At 42.5% G+C, this 18,517-nt stretch overlaps 1 protein-coding gene across 7 annotated transcripts; it reads left to right on the forward strand.

The window, feature by feature from the left end:
* The first annotated feature begins 7,847 nt into the window (after positions 1-7,847).
* Positions 7,848-17,899, forward strand: spdl1 (spindle apparatus coiled-coil protein 1). 7 transcript variants are annotated; one of them, XM_087135826.1, is made up of 11 exons: positions 7,848-7,969; positions 9,278-9,564; positions 10,692-10,937; positions 11,458-11,586; positions 12,253-12,402; positions 12,715-12,813; positions 13,170-13,280; positions 14,139-14,279; positions 14,718-14,824; positions 15,501-15,688; positions 16,089-17,899. In XM_087135826.1, the coding sequence occupies exons 2-11, from the start codon at positions 9,382-9,384 to the stop codon at positions 16,712-16,714; spliced, it is 1,980 nt and encodes a 659-aa protein (XP_086991952.1). In that variant the 5' UTR covers positions 7,848-7,969; positions 9,278-9,381; the 3' UTR covers positions 16,715-17,899. The 7 variants fall into 7 exon arrangements, with proteins under 7 accessions (XP_086991952.1, XP_022098867.2, XP_022098868.2 ...); XM_022243175.2 differs by having other exon boundaries at positions 9,379-9,564; XM_022243176.2 differs by having other exon boundaries at positions 7,849-7,928; positions 9,379-9,564.
* The last annotated feature ends 618 nt before the right edge of the window (positions 17,900-18,517 follow it).

The raw sequence follows: 18,517 nt of genomic DNA on the forward strand, positions 1-18,517 counted from the left end.
GCCAGACCACCCGTGTTTAACCACGGAGCACAGCTGGAGATCGTCAGAGTTAATTGTGATGGAGTGAAAACCTGAGAACCGGAAGAAAACACCTTCACATATGGCCCCAGCCGGGAATCGAACCCAGGACCACATGCAGTCACGTTGATGAAAGGCGAGAGCAATACGCACAAGCCACCGGTGCCAGCCTTGATCTTGTAATTATGTCTAAAAGGTTTCGAAATTAATCAGGGCAGTCGCTCAGTGTATTCGATTGCAACGAGTTAACTTCATCTTTCAACTGACCTTTTCCCGCACATACAGATCTCCAAGGGGCTTTAAAGTGTACATGCACTCTAGCAGATCACTCTTTGCTCCAACTCCGTCCAAATTTTTGAGTCTTGAAAACTTCCGATAAGTCTCAAACTTTCAGTCTTTAAGCAGATGCCAATCCACAGTTCTCAATCTTTCACAAAACTAAATTCCACAACGATTCCCTCAAAAAATCCTCAAAGTTAGACTAACTCATTTACTTACTGAAATCTACTATTTCTAACACTTTTATGATCAATCTAAAAAAATCCTCCAACTAAGACTACATATTGAAATCTGTTATTCCGGGCGACTTGATGCTCAATCTTTCAATATCATAAAATAAGCCATTGCAGAAAAATCCTTGAACAGCACTTTACTGATTCTAAATTGTTTCTAGGATGTCACATTCCATCACATTTCTCGGTGAAGTCGGTGATGCTCAGGCAGACAACTACTCATTGTGCATTGCTTCCCCTCGTTCCTGTCCACAACCCCACAAAGAAACGATAGTCACGCCCATTCCTCTGTCTCCCATTGGTCAGGGACCACAGAAAGTTGATCGCATGCAGCACACTTGGAAATGATGCAAGACTTCAAAACCCGGGATTATAATGCCATACACCGACATTACTCAATCTAATTTTCAAATTTTAGTTCTCAAACCAGAGTTCTTTTTTATAGGATCTGGCAGTAAAGCACACGATTAGAGCTTAAATACAGTCATAAAGACGGATCTACAAACTTTGATACAAAACTGAACTAAAAGTTAATCAACTTCTAGTAAGGAGTAATGGTACTAAACTGGACTTGTGAGTGATGATTTTCTTGTCCCAGGAGCTTGATCAAAGTCAACATTCTTAGTCTGGCATATCGAATTGACAGACTGGACCCATTTTGAAATTACATTCGGCTCAAAGGTCTTGTAAAATCGTTATTCTTCTATTATGAAGCTTTGATGCTAACACACCTCTTGAAAAAAATAAAATGTGAAGTACAATCCTTGTATTAACTGACTGGAACACACAACTGTGGTACTGCACAAAGGACACGAATGGGAAATAACACATACGTATCCTCCACTGGTTTCTACAGGAAACTTTATTCAATTAATACAAACGACTTGTTCAACCTTATGTTTACTTAGATAAAAATTACAGATCAAATGTGACAGTAACTCTGGATCTAGAGTTGCTACAGTAGAGTTACAGGTAACCATGGAAGGGTCCCCAATCGCCCTGTTCAATCGACAAAAACAGTGGGACTAGGTTATAAAAGAAATTGCGCTTAGCGTAAAGTGGAGCTAACCCCACAAAGTTTAGGGGCTAGAATTGAGGCCAGCTAGCTCTGGAGCTAGCGCCAGAAGTGGGTTTAGGATTGTCTTGAAATGACACTGTTTGAAGTGGAGCCAACTAACTTCAGACCTATCTCTGGAGATAGTACTAGTCTGAACGACATCTGTGCAAGAACACAGTTCCCACAGTCAAAAATCGCGTCGTGTACATGTACCTTATTCCCTGTACAGCTGTTTTCCTGCTTAAAGGATCCAGGACATGAATTTTTCTTAGAATCACGTTTTGTGTATCTCTGTACTCTCTTTCCATGCATGAAGACTGTTTGACATCTTTTTTTGAGTTACGTGAACTGAACAGTGCACGTTTTCAAACATTAAAAAGTGACAAAGAATTTCTGGACAAGTGAAGGCGCTTTTGCTTTGGTGTAAAACCAGGAAGACATGGTTCAGGTTGCATGTTTTCATGTTCAAATTGTAAACCCCAAATTTGCTATCTGGGAACATTTTTGTGAAAAGGATTTTTGCTGGATTATTGCCATATACTTACACAGCAATACATTGCCAAAGAAAATGAAATCTGCCATAGCAGCGGTTAAAAAAATCGAGAAATTTTCTGTGCACAAATCAGTGCAACATAGAGATTCAGTGCCTTGGATGACATCATCGTTCTGTTATGAATATGCAAATGACATTAGCATAAAACCAAATATTGGTTAAAATTGCAAAACGAAAATTTAAATAAGGTTAATTGAAACCCAAAGATGAAATTTTAAGGGATTTTAGTACAATTTACAAAAAATTCTCTTTCCTTGTTCCTTTAAAGTAGTGGGAACCTTAATTGTTCAGGTTCGTGTATAGACCCATGCCGAAAGGAGACCGGATTTTACTGGAGTTTTCAAGAAAGCAACACGAAATTGATTTACTACCAGACTGCATTTAGATCACCGTTGGGTCTTAGGGCGTGATCACGACCAAAAGTAAACTTGAATGTTGGTCCGAAACTTTTTTGAAGGAAAACAAAAATCAAGGGGCCGCAGTAGCCTTCTCCAGTATCCCGGATCTCAATCCCGTCGAGAATATGTAACATGAGCTCAAGGGTCTAGACCCATCCATGCTCGTTAACGTTCAAATTTGGATGAACTGAAGAAGTTTGCAGAAGAATGGGCTAAGATTCCTCAGCGAAGATTTATGTCAACTAACCAAGACGTTACTATTGGCCAGAAAGATTCGCTATTGACTATCAATCTTATGGCGGGATTTTTATCGCAATTTTTGTTACTTCTAAGTAAATTAGTAAAAAAATTCCATGAATGATAATTGATATATACCTCTGGGAATTTTCTTTAAGTTAGATAATGAATCAATGGAGAACTCCGATTTCCTGGGTTGACATTACATTCCAGTATTAAACGAGATTTACTTGTTGCAATTTTGATTGGAAATGGCTCTCAATACTTGCTTCAGGTTCAACTCAATGTTGGTTCGCACCATTAAGCACAACAGTAAAGAACCAATATCAGCCCACTGCACTCGGAAAGTTTGCCCCAAATAAAATATATAATCCAACTACCGGACGTCTGGTCTGTCGTGACTCACTGTGCAAGTGTGTGTGTGTGTGCCGGTTTCCGAGCCGGGAGAATTTCTATTCTAAGCGCCGGACTCAACAAAACCTCGTCGGCTAGTCGACTATTCATAGCCGTTCCTTGCCCAAAATTAGCCGATCTGCACCGCCGCGGATTATGTTCGGGAGTGCAGCATCCGGAAGTCGGACTTATTAAGGATTGACTGGCTCGTTGGGGGCGGTGAGTGTGGTGAGACTTAAAACAAGGGGACCGGTTGTGGCTGGGGGGAAGTGATGCAGCGGTACTTGGGCGCCAGGGCGGGTTTTATCTGATGGTGGCAGGAACCTCTTTTGCTTCTGCTCATCACATGATCCACGCCGTACACCCAAAAAAAAAAACGAGAGGACACATGGGGAAATATGATGAAAGGAACCAACAAGCAAAGAAAGTACAGTCAAGAACACTCATAGTCACACAGCAGTACCCGATGCCTCGCCACGACAATATGAAAATCCATAACTCCTGACAGGCCTAAGTGAAGGGACAAGCTCATGTTCAAGTTACTTGGTTGTGGCTTGAAATTAGACACGAGTCTATCATAGTGGCTGTGGGCGCTAAAGTAAAGACGTGCGTGATTCCAGGTCGTAGCCGAGTAACTCGGGTACATGTATTTGTGGTCTGACAATACAAGGCCGACACCGACGGGTGCAGTGACGCTTCCGAACTTCATGTACTGCGCATGCTTTGAGCTTGCTGTGTCTACAAGAAGATTATGTTCATTAATAAGTGCACTATTAACTTTTCAATTATTTTCCAAGTTCGGGTACCCAGAATCAACGCCAGAAGAGCTAGCCTCTTTACCAGTCCATAGTCACATTTTGACATAGCGGAGAAACCATGCAGAGAATCGAGTGGAGGCTATGTAACACCGAAAAGGCCTGCAAATTGACTCGTGCCCGTCACTCGATCAAGACCGGTGTCATAGTTTCCGTTCTGTTCGCCTCGCAGTTTTTTACGTCCCAAGCTGCGGTGGCCATTAAAGTAGACCTGAAGTCAGTTTAAGTCAGAAAAAAAAATCACAAATATAAGGCGAAGGACGCTAAACCCGACAGAAGTAGTCTTGACACTCGACTTAGGCTTTGTTTTCATGATTAATGCCTCCTTAGATGTACCAAGGAAACCCCGTATATCTTCTTCATGGAAAACGCACCGAACTCAACGTTTCGAACAGTATGCCCTGTCCGTCGTGTTCGAAATGTTGAGTCCCTTCTCTCCGGTTCTTATCAGGCCCACATATACTCAAAAAGGGAAATTTTACATGGTGCTACCGCAAACCCATCACAACAGCTTGCCACCTCCACCATGAAAAAAACTTCAGATTTCATAATGGAGCCTGAAAATAGCGAGAAAACTTTCGCGTATAGCCTAGCTACAAAAGGTTTGCATGGTAACCAATCGCAAGGAGACGGAGCAAAGTCGGCTCGCTGCTATAGAGGTGAAAATGCAAACACTGATGAAGCAAAATACAGACAGCGAAAATGCTAGGCGCCTGATCTCAGCTGTCTTGGATTTCCGACCAGATTCAGCAAAAATGCCATCTTGGCTCCCGAGGCTATAATGACAACGATCATGCATGATGGGGTTTTGGGTTAGCTGTGCAAATTTATAGTTCAAGTCATTAAGTCCGGGCATAAATCTGTGTTTCATAAATTTTAACTAAAGTTTTGAACTAGAGTCAAAGTTTACTTTGTTGTTATTTTAACGTGGACAAACATCGGCCGATTTTATGAAACGTCGAAAATGTCTCCACTTGTATTTGAATTGGCCGAATCGGTCACGTTGCCTGAAACGGTAATCGGTTAATACCATGCATGGTACGAAGGCTTTAAGTATAGAGGCAGCATTAGTGGCCGTCGGTCTTTAAAAGAAGAGAGTAATGCTTGCGAGTCTATTTGTACATATATATGTACATAACTATAAGCATCTATTCCATATTAAAGATATGTCACTGGCAACGTCGACAGGGGAATGCTTGAACTTTTTTTCACCGGCAGACTATTCCCGGGAAAAAGTTCGGTAACCTTTTTTGGTCCATAAAGTGTGCTGGAATTAATGCTAACTGTTCGTGTAGAGATCAAAGAATCATTAAGTTAAACTTTTTTCTTTGAGCAGCCGAAGTTATTGTGCTTTCAAGTGACTGTATTCTGAAATCTCAAGTTTCCAGTCGAAGGAGTCTTGGAATTATTTTAGAGAAAAATTGACCAAAGTTTGTCGACCAGATTTAGGTTTTCAGTCCATGTTTTCCATCTTTTTTTGGCGGGGTGGAAGGGGTGCACATAAGGGCACAGAAAATTGAACTGAATTCGCCCCACCTACGGCGGAACGGGTAAAATTATGAATGTTTAACTAACATTGCCTCAATTTCCAAGATGTGTCCAAATTCTCAAACCATTGATAGACGGGCATGTTCACCCATCGTGAAAACATCTTCATGTGTATTAACCTTCTACACATTCGTACGTGTATTCACAAATAGCAATAGGTCCGAGTCAAGGTATTTAACCCAACCAGTAGCCATTCTCAAAAATTCGACTAGGTTTCGTTTCAACTCGACTGAGCTCCACATTCAGCTGTTAAATATTGACTGTTAAAACCAGACGAGATGAAGTTGTGACAGAGACAAATGAATATAGCCTTTATTCAAGGCGCGTAACGTTTAAACCTAAGCTTTAATTTTACACCAAAACCAACTATTCCTGACAATTATTTTAGCAGAAAATATATGTGATTTTGTGGTTACCTTTTTTGGAGGGGGTTCGCCCTGTGTAGCTAGGGATCGGGTTATTAAGTCCAGACATAAATCTGTGTGGTGTAACTTTCATTGGTTATTTTTTTTGGCTGTTTTGTTTTGGACTAACACCAGCCGATATTATGAAAGGTCGAAAGTTGCTTCACTTGTTTCAGGTAATTGCCTTGGGCTGGGTCACTCAGTCATTTCAGCTGAAACGGTATCAATATCAGCCACACAAAGGATTTTGGTATTTGCATGTAAGTAGGATTAGGGGTCTGTCTGTCTTTTATATATATGCACATAATGGCTTCTACTCGGCACTTTGAGGTAACTGGCAAACATCGACAGGGGAATGAACCAAAAGATCATACCCTTTATGATGTTTGGTTTGAACTTATTTTCCACTGGCAGATTGATCCGGAGAAAAGCCTAATGTCAAAGTTAATTTCGAAGGATATGTTTCGTCCGTTGAGTGTGCCTCACAAATGCTGAGGTAGCTGTGAACGTTCCATTAAGTTTGTTGTTTGTCTTTGTTGTTTGGTCAACCGAAGTAACTTTTCCCTGGAGTGACTATCTCTGAAATGAGCAGTTTCCAATTGAAGGAATCGGGAGATATTTTGTTGAGAAAGAATGATCCGAGTGACTTTGTGGGCCAAAATGTAAGTTTTTGTTTTCAGAACACTTTTTACCTCTTTTTCTCTTGGGGGAGATAGAAGTGGGACATTGCAATGAGTTTTTCTCATCCATAGAGGAGCATAGTTCCTCACAGGGCTGGATTATCCAACAGCCACAATGGACACTATTTCTAGGGCCTAAGAGGACCAACGAAACCTTTAAAGGCCTACCGCATGCAGGGTGTACCATACAAAGTGTTCTAAACTTTTGGCGTATTTTTCCACGGATTTTCAATCTTGGGAAAGTTTTAATGGCAATGAAAAATGAGGAGACCCCTTTGTCGACCAACTGTGTGAAATTGATGGCTGTCCTTGGAGAAGAATCGGGCCGAAGGAGCACTAATGCCGGAGTAGCCTACAGAACATGGGTGCCAAAGAGCCTGTGGTGCCAAGGGCCCATGGAGCACTGGCGTCATTGGACCTACGACTGACGCACCTGGGGCCCTAATCTGGCCCCCATTCCTTGACACACTTGCTCAACTGCATTGTTCACAGAAAATCCAAGATGTGTCCCAAACGATTTTCCAGCTGAGAGGCTGACGGGAAGGCACGAAACCTCATGTATGTGCCGGCAGCATTATTTTGCTAAATTAATGGCACAGTTATGGTGTGACCACATGTAGAAACACAGACGTAAATTTGAAAACACGAAAATTACTTTCTCTTTTGTTTTTAATAATCGTACTGTGTTTAAGCTATTGGTTTCCCGAATTGACTCGAACTAAATACGGGACTCAACTTTTTCGTCTAATGACTCGACATGATCATAGTCATTACGTTACGACTCGACTCGACCCGAGTAAACAAAAAAGTGAGACTCTTTACGACTCTGGCCAGCGTTGAACTTAGTGAAGCGCCGAAGAAACCGTTCAGACATTGCCTGGGTGTTTTGGCGAATTGATTCGGTTAAATCGTCAGCATTTTTCTGTGAGAATTTTCGTTGAATGAAAATCACACGTAACAATCTGTGATTTTTCAGATGAACGCTTTCCAGCTGTGCCACCCAGATTGACGATACACACGGTAAAGTAGTACATGAACTTAAACCTCAAAGCCAGTAACCAAACCGTAGCTACCGATCAAAATATGCTTGGTACGTTATGACCGCGAAATCATTGAAACTACACAATGTAAATAATTGAATAAAACGAAGCAAGAGAGGGCGTGCCATGGAAATGACGGCAAGTCTTGCTACCTGCATGATGATAATAAAGTTGCAATTGGTGTGCGAAGGACCAGACTAATGTGCAGAGCGGACGGTTTGAAATTGTGCTGGCTAAACCGCGTATCGTGAAGCCTGCATAATTATTACTACCGTAGGTCTTGCAAAATTTTAATCAGGTCTACCATTAGAACGGCAAGTTTTAATTAGTTGTTAACAAATAACATGGTTTTCGTGTGTTGACAGATTCCAAACAGAGTTTATGTGTACCAAAGGCTGCAATTCTTACTCGTACCGTCGTAGCCATTTGGCATGTCATGGGTGCCATAAATTGTAAGACGCCTCTCCACCATGTCCACCGGCATTTTTGTTTCACTCCATTATTTGGACAATGTTGATTGTTGGAAAGAGGTAGTCCGAATAACTTGGACTCTACAAATCGCCTTTTGAAACATTTGGACATGGTCGGGTGATATTTCCCTTTCATCTCCTTTGTCTATTATGTCCAAATGTTAAAAAAGGCAATTCGTAGAGTCCAAGTTCAAGAAGTTACTCAGACTAGGAAAGAGGAAGGTTTTAATATTGGCCGACATTCTTGAGTTAAACATGTTGAAGGCGAATCGTAGGGTCCTACTCCTAGTCGTGCGAGTTACTCGGTCTCTGGCTCGTCAATATGTCATGACATGTGAAGCTACAGTATCAGTCTTTAACCTACGGTTGCTTTCTGAACATGATGAACCATGCAATCCTGATTGATAGGTGCAAGTTTCGTTGGAAATTTTCAAAATTGTGAGCGCAAATTTAAAATTTGTGCGGTAGTTTCAAAAAGATTGTGCTCGTCAACAGCCATGCCAGGCCCTGACGTTTGTCCAGTCTATACTTATCTTTGCCATGTTTGCATTTTTTTTAATTGCTTTGTGTGCTGACATGACTGACTCTGACTGTTGCAGCCCTAGGAAATCTCCAAACGTTTTGCAAAGCCCAACATTATCTATACTATAGGAATGCTTGCCGTAAACTGGTTGCACATTACTTCTTCCACAGCGCTAGCCACTGAACTGATACTAATCCTGTACATGTTATTATTTAATGCAACTATCATAATCATCAAACTGCGCAGCCTTTTTCACTGGAGTAGTACGAGGCCCGAGTCTTGTATTGTAATTAGCTGATTGAATATTTGACAAGACTGTTCAACCGTTCCCATTGTCTCTTCAAGGGAATATTGCCACTGTCCCTCAAACGGGGCCGATATCAAATATTTACATTGCAAATTTTGCAGATTTTGATAATCAATTTCATGGATGTCTTTTGTAATGTTCAAAGGTCCGGTGATGAGTATGTTTTGATGATTTTTTTTTTCCGTGTTCAGGGTGGGTTTGGTTTGGAAACTATACCCATCGTACTATCCAGTGACCATGTTTTGAATTACTTTCATTGTGCCAATAACTACAGACAGTAAATAAAAAAAAGGCCAATTGATCTAACCCAACAAAATTTTAGCTTCGCAGGCAAGTAGTCTGGGAGAAGCCACCAGCCGTTGTGTCATCAGAGAATTAAATGTGACAGCAAGTTTCTATTGACTGAATGAACCGATGCACTAGATAATGACCATGGAGATGGGGGAGACATCTTTGGAGAAGCAGGTGCAACAGTTGAAGGCCCAACTGGACCAGAAGGGCGGTGACCTGATGCTGGCTGCTGAGATCGGCAAGAAGCTCTTGGAGCAGAACCAAGATCTGGAGGATCGCCTGGAGCAGCTGGCCCAGGATCACATCAAGAGGGTGGAGGTAAATGCTAGGGGGGGTATTGATGAAGGATGGAGTATTTGAAAAAAGAGACTTCCTCTAGCCTTCCTTCTGTAGCCTTTGTGGTCTTTCTTGAGGCTACCCTCAGAACTGCAGAGTTCGTCATCCTCTGCGCTGTCACTGCGGAAGACAAACCCCACAGTTCTGGGGTATTTGGGGACGAGGTTACGTTTTGGGGCCATTTGCATACTTTTTGAAGAAAGGATAATAGAATAGTGCAGGGCTCAAAATTGGGCTAACCATCCCAAGAGCAAGTACTTGCTCCCTAGACAGCTGAAATTGTCAGTTAACGGGAGCAAGTAGCTCCCATACGCCATTAAATATATATATTCAACAAAATTAAGTAACTTCATACAAAGTGACAAAATAAATGCTAAGTTGTGATCAATCAAAGTCCAGTGGCTTGCTCGATACAGTGTACATGACCAACCCCAAATGTGCTAAGCGACGCCAACAGTCGGGCACCAGGCTTATACCACGTACACATACACACACTTAAAAAGGGAATTAACTGCAGTAGGCAGTGTCCGAATCACTTGGCTGCGGCTGGAATTTACGCACGTGTCAATGGTTGTGGCCATGGCCAGTTCCCATAGAATTGTGTGTAAATACCAGCCATAGCCAAGTGATTCAGACATGACCAGTGCAGGACAGCAGGGAGATTGTGACTCATGGCATGCAAACGCACTGTGTTTTGTGCATGCATGCAAGCATGCCCCTCTTGGTGTCATTGTAAAAATTGTACTCCTGTTGTGGTTCCATGACAAGGGTGATCTGAAGTAAAAGAGTTCAGGTATTCTTCATAGCAAGAATAGAAACAAACGGGCGCTGGTACTTTCGCTTTTCTTTATAATTTAGGGACGCATTTATGAGACAAGCGTGCACTCTTTATAGTTTATGGGCACATTTAGGAGACAAACGGGCACTTTTTAGCTACGTGCGCCCGCAAATTTTGAGCCTTGTAGTGCCAAAAAATGGCCTTTAATTTTTTCTGAGAGAAAAAAAAATTGCTCCTTTTAGAGAGGCCATAACCCCTGTTGCCTCCCCCCTTCAACCCCCATCCCCTCCAAAGGGTCCAATAGGCTAAACGTCACATCCTTCTCTCTCAGCAACTGGAGCAGGACAAGCATAGCCTGCAGCTGAAGCTGGGCGCCAAGGAGCAGACGGAGCGCTCCCAGCTGGCTGAGCTGGACGGCCTGCGGGAGGCCCTGCAGGCCCAGCGGGAGGCCTGGCGGGGCAGGGAGAGGCAGGAACTGGCCCAGGCCAAGGAGGTGCAGCGGATGGCCGGCCGGCTGGAGGAACTGCAGGTCAGCCTGGAGCGGGCCGCCATGACAGAGGAGCAGCTACGCAAGAGGGTCAGTGCCAAATTGCTTGGCGACTGGTCACATATTAATTGTCGGGCATTGGTGCGTGTGTGGGATTGTGGCCTAGTGAAGATCAGGAGTCAAATCCAACGCTTGGTCCTGTAGACCTTTACACGATGCTGCCATGTTTGTCTTGCTCCCTGCAAACCCATTAGCAATGGTAATGCAACCTCACACCGCGATAAAAGGGAACGGACTATTTTTCCTTCCTTTCTCTCAGTTTGGTTACATTGCTTTGAATGGCAGAAAGCGAGATGGCTTCCCCATGATAGAGGTCTATGGGTGTCATCTTGCCTTGCCGTGTTTGGTTGTTGTAATCTCACTGATGGTAACTTCTTGTACTTGGAGATTCAAATTTCCAATTTTATTGAAGATTTAAATTAGCACGGCAGTCAAAGGGTTTAATATGCGACAACAAGATGCATTTCAGAAACTTACACACCTCTACAAATCATCATAGCATGAGATACTGCTTTCGTTGTGCTGGTCATTGGTAAATTTTCTTGCGTAGATTGAACACCAGGACGAGTTGCTTAAAGAAGCCAACAATAAGCTCAGCTCCATGGAGTTGGCACCCAGCCAGAACGATGAGCAACTCGACCACCTCCAACAAAAACTGACCACGGTCAAGTCTGCCAAGGTATGGAGAAGCATAAGGCTCTTTGTATTATCCCCCCTTGGAGGCGTGGAGAGGCCTCCCAATCTCGTCTTCGTCTTTCACTTTGGCTTTGGGCTTTTAGAAGTATTCAACCCTCGGAGGTCAGGCCAGAAGTTGAAAGTATTTTGATTTGGTTCCAACGGGAAACATTTGAAAACAATTCTTGGCTACGAGAGCTGAACATAACAATTCTGTAATCTGCTGGGAGGGCATTGTCAGGATTGTGTCCCTGAGCAAGTTACTTTGCCACGAGTTGGCTGCAGCAGTTTCTTAGAGACTGTTCCTTCTACTTTCAACATTTCGATTGCTGTCTGCACGATTTACTGTTTGTTTTTGTTTGATGTTGCTGTCGTCTTTGCTCAAGTTTGCTGAGGACTCTCAGCAAGACCTTGCTCTCAGTGGTAAACATGGAAACTTTGTACCCATTCCATTAGAAATTTTTTTTTTCTGTGCCCATTCTGTTACAAAATTTGTTTTGCCCATTCAGTTGAAATTTTCTGTGTCCATTAAGTTGAAAATTGGTTGTACACAATCACGTGTGGGAACTAGCATGCATAAATGTACATGTATTTGTAATCACCTGTTATTTCTGCATCGTGTCAGTTTTCCCCTATCAAAACTGCCTGTCTGTATTCTCTGGCATTTAAGGATGCCCTAGCCATGGAGTTGAAAGACGCCAAGGATCACTGCCAGCAGTTGGCGTTCACAGATGAGGTCCAGAAACAGCGACTACAGAGCCTGCAGAATGACATGGAGGAGAAAGAACAACAGGTCACAGGTTACTTCAACCTGCTGGAGGTACGGCGGTCATCACCTGGTTACAGCCAGTCATTGCCAGATTTCTCATAAATGGTCCTCACTTTTTTTGGTGAAACTTGAAATTATGTCAGTTTTGTGCCCTGTAAAAATGAGTCCCAAGTCGCCAGGTCTTCACAAAGTTGGTCATGAAAGTTATCAGTTTTTGAAAATGTAGGAGTCCTTTCAATTGGTGTACTTCGGCGAATTATAAAGACGTAGTGGATGCCATAGTGAAGATACAGCCCCCTGTATTTCAGTGTGGGAACAGTAATTGCTTTAGGTTTGAAACATTTTTTCTCACTTTACACGTAGAAAACTCGGGAGGAGGTGTCCGAGCTACAGATCCAGCTGGACATTGCCAAGATGGAAGCCACTGATATTAACAAGAAAGGAAACTCACTCTTTGCTGAGGTACAAAATGGTTGCCTTTACAACTTAGAAATAAGGAGATTTCTGTTGTAACAAAGTCCCAGTGTAAATAAACGGTATGTACTCATGAAATACTTTTGATCTCTCAAAATGTTTGTGGTTTGTTTTGCTTTTTGTCTGTGCAAAATCAACAAAATATATGGCAAGCCTCAAAACGAGAAATAAGTGAGCTTTTGAAGGTTGCATCAAAATTTTATCAAATGACAGAATTTTGCAAATGAAAAAAAAAATTTTTTTGAATTTCTTGAAACCTTAGTCCCAAGTTTGATCTTTGTCTCAAGGTTCGTGATGCCGGTGTTTTTGTGACTGCTTGCATTCCATTGGTAATTCTCTTTTAGGTGGAGGACAGGCGCAAGGAAGCAGAGAATAAAATGATATCGTTGAGGGTGCAGTACCAATCCACCAAGGAGCAGCTGAACATGAAGAAACAGCAGGTGCACAAGATGAGAGTGAGTAGGCTCGTTTGTGTGAGGTCTTAAAGCAGAGAGTCCACCTTCTCGGCATCTTGTGACTAGAACAGTGTGCCTGATGTCTTGCCATGAACCAGCAAGAAACACCTCTCTTTGGGACTTATGCAGCAGCGTATCCAGCTTTTGGTGTCGAGGAGGGTGGGGCAAATTCAGAAGCGAGTGCGGCTTCGGGCTTAGTCAACATGGTGTTGGGGAGAAAAAATACCAAAAGCCTTAGCTGCGGTCCTGACATCCTTGCTTTTATTTGCTGGTGTTGTTTTCTTGGGGTTTTGGTGCTAATATTTGATAAATAAATATATTGATTACTTTCTTACCTATAAAGTATTCTTTATAAAAAGATTTGTCGGGGGGGGGGACAAGTTGCCCCCCTCTCCCTGTTCTGTTGGATACGGCATTGGTCTTGTGCCCTTCTGCATGTCAGTGCAGACCTCTTCAATCAGCCAAGCATGCCATATGTGGCTCTGATTCAAATCTGACAGAAAGTGACAATTGATCATCTGAGGCACTGCTCTACAAAAATATGCAGAGTTTACTTTTAAGTGGACGTGTGTTTGCTGAGATTACGTTTGGAGGCAAAACTTTGCCTCAAAATACGTCAACGATTTCAAGATGCATGTACTTTGCATCGGGGAGATGTTAAGTTTTACTTATTGGTTTTACAAAGTTAAAACTTACACGCAAAACCCGTAAGAAAAAATATATTTCAGCGATGTTCGTCCAGCATTTTCTTCCCTCAAGAGACAGTTTACATTGCCTGAGCTTTTTTTTAAAAATGTTCAACTGTTTGAAAAGATGAAGCCCCTGAATAGATGTGGTCTTCTTTTTTTCTTTTTTTAGTTCCAAATAGCGGCCCTGTTGCAGATGGGCGGTGGGCGGGCTGATACCTCCCAGAGGGAGCGATTGGAGCAGAGTCTTGCACAAAGCCGGTCTGAGGTTCACATGCTGACCGAGAAGATCAAAGTGTTGGAGAAAGGAAAGGTCTTTCCCCGTTGCGTTTTCTCCGTTCTATTTTTTAAAGGGCGTATGAGTTGAAATTTGCTGACAAACTTTATTTTGCAACTGACTGCTCCTCGTACTTATATAAAATGGCAACCTGGCAACCTGTTCTTATCAATATTATTGAAAGGTGCACTTTTTAAAAGCATGTGCTTTGCCTGAGGAGGCAGGGTACTATTGCTGTGATGGGGATGACGATGCTTCTAGTGGGGCTTTCTGCTCAAAATTGTGAACTTGAAATTTCATCGTTAGTTTTGAGACAACTTTGTACCGCCAATAAATCACCAAAGAAGAGACAAAATTAGACAGCGTAATATCCAAAATTCTGGCGAATGTTGGTGCTAAGATAACAAACATTGAAGTTTCTTCATGAAATAACACTACACTTGTAACGACTTAGACGTATTCTCCACTCCACAGGCCAGCGAAGGGATGGGTCACCAGTATGACGAATACAAGAGACTATTCGGTGAATCAGACAAACCCGACCTGCTGGAGTTTTTACAGCACAAGCTCAAGATGGCCAAGTATTAGACAAGCTCGCTCAACTTCTAACCAGATAAAATCTGGACCTCCAACAGAGTTGGAGTTTGATAGCCCTAACTTTCCCAAATCCTCCGATTTCAATGTGATTTTACGTACACCCTAGGGGGTTGCAGTTAAGTAAGAGTTTTTATAAAATAAGAGTTGGGAAAAACAAAATCCCCCCCCCCAATGAGAGCGGATTTTGATCAAGGAGACCCTCAATGCACAGCAAACAAATTTGTGTCTTTTTGAAAATTGATTGCAAGATTTGAAGAAACAAGACATGCAAAAACAGCATTTTTTCACATGTCTTCAACTACTTTATTCTACTTTCTGGATACAGTGGCATTGAAAGACCTATACCTATTTACTAATTCATGCAAAAGGCATGTATAAATATGGAAAGTTACAGTACCCTATAGAGGCTTTGCATGGTAGCCATCTTGTAGGGCAGTTCTTTTGTTCCACAGGGAAACCTCCTTTGTGCATATCCTGTGGAACAAAAGCACTGGCCTGCAAGATGGAAGCAATGCAAACCCTCTGTTGGCCTTAGAGTTATTTAAACAGGCTTGAACATCTTGCACTGAAGTGTTGTGCAGCTAAACAGCTCCCAGTTCTGGTTGTTGGATGAGCCCATATCAGCGATAATTTCAACCCCCTTGCTTCCTCACTGGACAGAGAAGAGACTGAAGAGGTCAGGAAAGAGCTCCACACGCAGCAGCTGCTGCAGATCGCCGCCAGCGACAAGCTGATGGACTGCGAGCGGCGCCTGTACAGCGCCGAGACCGAGACGGACCGCACCAGGGCGGCCAACATGAAGCTGCTGGTCACGCTGGACGAGCTCAAGCTGAAGCTGAATGCTAAAGGTGAGAAACAGGGCGTGGAGGGCTGTTAGTCTCTGACACCAAAAGCTCATGAATGGTATAGCCACCTGTTGGTTGAAAATGGTCACGAAACTTTCTGCCTAATTAGTAGTAGTTTATTATTGTCTTTGTGAAATTACGCTTTCGTTTTTAAGAATGAGTTGTAAATTAAGCATAAATATGAAAGACATGCTTTGGTGTGGCTTTTCATGTTCCCACACATTCGTTGTCACAAAATGTCCCCCTCTCTCTCTAAACCCTACTGAGTTTCCCTGTTGACAAACATCAAAATTGAGGTTTATTTCTTTGTAAGTGCACCGAGTTTCATTAAATTTAGGAGCTTTTACTCCAAATGTTGTACTTGAAAGAATATTTGATTAAAATCTTCTTTCTGCCCTTTTAGAGAACGGGTCCTCAAAATCTAAAGTCAGCACCAGCTATCGCGAAAAAATCTGCTTGAAGAAACCAAATGGAAACCAAAAGTCCTCAGATAGGGAAGTCAAGGAACCGGAAGATGTCCTCACAACAGATGCGGCTGAAGACAACAACGGGGAAAACGCTCCATCAGGAACATCTGCAGTGGATGGGAATCAAACTGCACCCCTTGAGCAGAAGCCACCAATGAGGGATGATGTCTCATTTATCTCGACCAATGAACAGGGAGCAAACAGGAGGCAGGAGGACTACATCCTGAAGTCAACCAATCAAAACGTAATGCCCCCCACTGTATCTCCGACTGGCGTGCCCGTCAAGAAGCAGCCCAAGAAGTCGGTCTCCATGTGCGAGACCGTCTCGGTTCTTGGCTCCACGGGCAAGGTGGACCTGAAGTCACAGTTGTCCTTGAAGTCGGGGGCGGAGCGGAACCAGGGGGGAGGAGACGACAACTCACTCGGTGAGGAGAACACTGAGCCGAGGGCGGGGCACGACATGGGCGGGGCAGGGTCCAGAGGTGCGAGGCACGGCGGCAAGAAACACCACAGGGTGGTGCACATGAAGAGCAACAACACTGCAGAATGTAAACAGCAGTGAGTATGACTGTGTCGTACTGGAGGACAGAGGCAGTTTCTAGTGTTGCCCACATTGTTGAGCCATCTGCAACCATAACTATGGGAATGGGCTATTTTTTGAGTAACCATATTGTCAAATCTGCGTGAGGAGGGCCTCTGTGTGTGTGGATGCTACAGATCTCATGTCCAGCATGCCTATTACATCCTGCATTTTTGAGATAATGAATACCCAAATGATGTGCTCTTATTGTGGTTATCAACTTGTCGGTATCCTTGGACTCCCTGAGCCTGGTTGAGTACCGAAAAAAATCAGAAAGAAAATTCAAAGTTGAAATTCAAATGCAGAGCCACAGTTCTCTGGTTCTTCTAAGAATTTGCAAATTTTCAGAATTTTTGCTGAAAATGTGGGTAGATTCATTTGGTTTTATACTCAAAAAAGCAGTGTTGACCTTGTCACAAGTTACCAAATTTTACTAGTGCTTGCAAAATTTACATGTTAAGTGAAAGAGAATTTTTTTAAGCTTGGGTAAAGAAATTCATGTGAATTTTTTTGGAGGGGCGGGGCTGGGGAAATCAGAAACAATGCCTTGAAATTCTCAGGACCTTTGCAGTGTGCTCAGATGTCTTTCTGAACATTTCTTAGAAATTTCAAAAGGAAGCAGTCCAAAGAACTAACAGTCCAAAATGGACACTTGGAGGTGATTAACTCCTTACAATTTTTGTAAAACTTATTTAACCATTATCCAAATACACATATATTGACAGCGCAAGGGAATGTTTAGTTCCTAAACTCCTGTGCAGAAGCCCCCCCCCAAAAAAAGTTGTAAAACTTAGGGCTGAAATTTGCAAATTCTGCCCCAAGTGCATTTTATACATTTAGTCTACAGAACAGTTGTTGCGCTACTCCTAAAATGGTTTCATTTTTGACATCTTGGGGAAAAAAATCTGGAGAAAAATCACCATGCTGGAATTTGTACAGAGGCGTTGAAAATATACACGTTCTCTCCTTTAATTGATTTTTCACACACCGCAAGCTTTATTGCATCAAAAGTGAAATACATATATTGCTGCACTTCTTCACAACAAATGAAATATTTGTTAACTTTAAAAACACTGTGGTAATAAACACCTTTATGATAAACTGGACGGAACTAAAATTTAAATCGTGGAATCCAATAAAGGACATTGAAACTTGTACAGCAAAACACATGGAAGCATTAAATACTTGTTAGCTTACTTTGGATAAAGTTTGCATTAAAATCAGCTAACAGGAAAATCTGTTCCAACAGTCTAAATTCTAAGCCGGGGAAAAAGTTGTCGTTTATCAGATTTTGACTGTGTAGGTCTGGCTTCAGAGTCGCTCACAGTCACATGCCTTTAAAGCTCCCATAAAATGGAAATTAAAGGCTAATTCATACTCCGGGTGAACATGAAAGCAAAGCAACTTCAATGTCACGAAACAAGCACGGTGAAATTTACTCATGTTGAAACGTGATCAACTCCTGTAAATTTGCAGCACAAATATTTGATCTGATGTCACATAGTTCTGTTTGCATTGGCTTTCACACTGAGTATGAATCTCTCTTTAAACTCTAAGCTTGCCCTTGCATGATTTGATGTTCTTTTGAGAAAATAGCTCTCTACTAAAGCCAGTATCCCTCAAGTGCCAGGGCTGCAAGTATGAGGGCGGGACTCCGATGTCTAAGCTCCTTGTATAACTATTGCCATCTACACAATGGCCGAGTTTGGGCGGTTTGTTCACGAACAGCTTGATTTGTCGTTCTTGGGTCGGCCGCTCGAATGCCGGGAACGTACAATTGGTCAT

Source organism: Acanthaster planci, linkage group LG04 (assembly GCF_054643075.1).
Source record: "Acanthaster planci isolate LZ-2023a linkage group LG04, COTS_SCS, whole genome shotgun sequence".
NCBI classification, from domain to species: domain Eukaryota; kingdom Metazoa; phylum Echinodermata; class Asteroidea; order Valvatida; family Acanthasteridae; genus Acanthaster; species Acanthaster planci.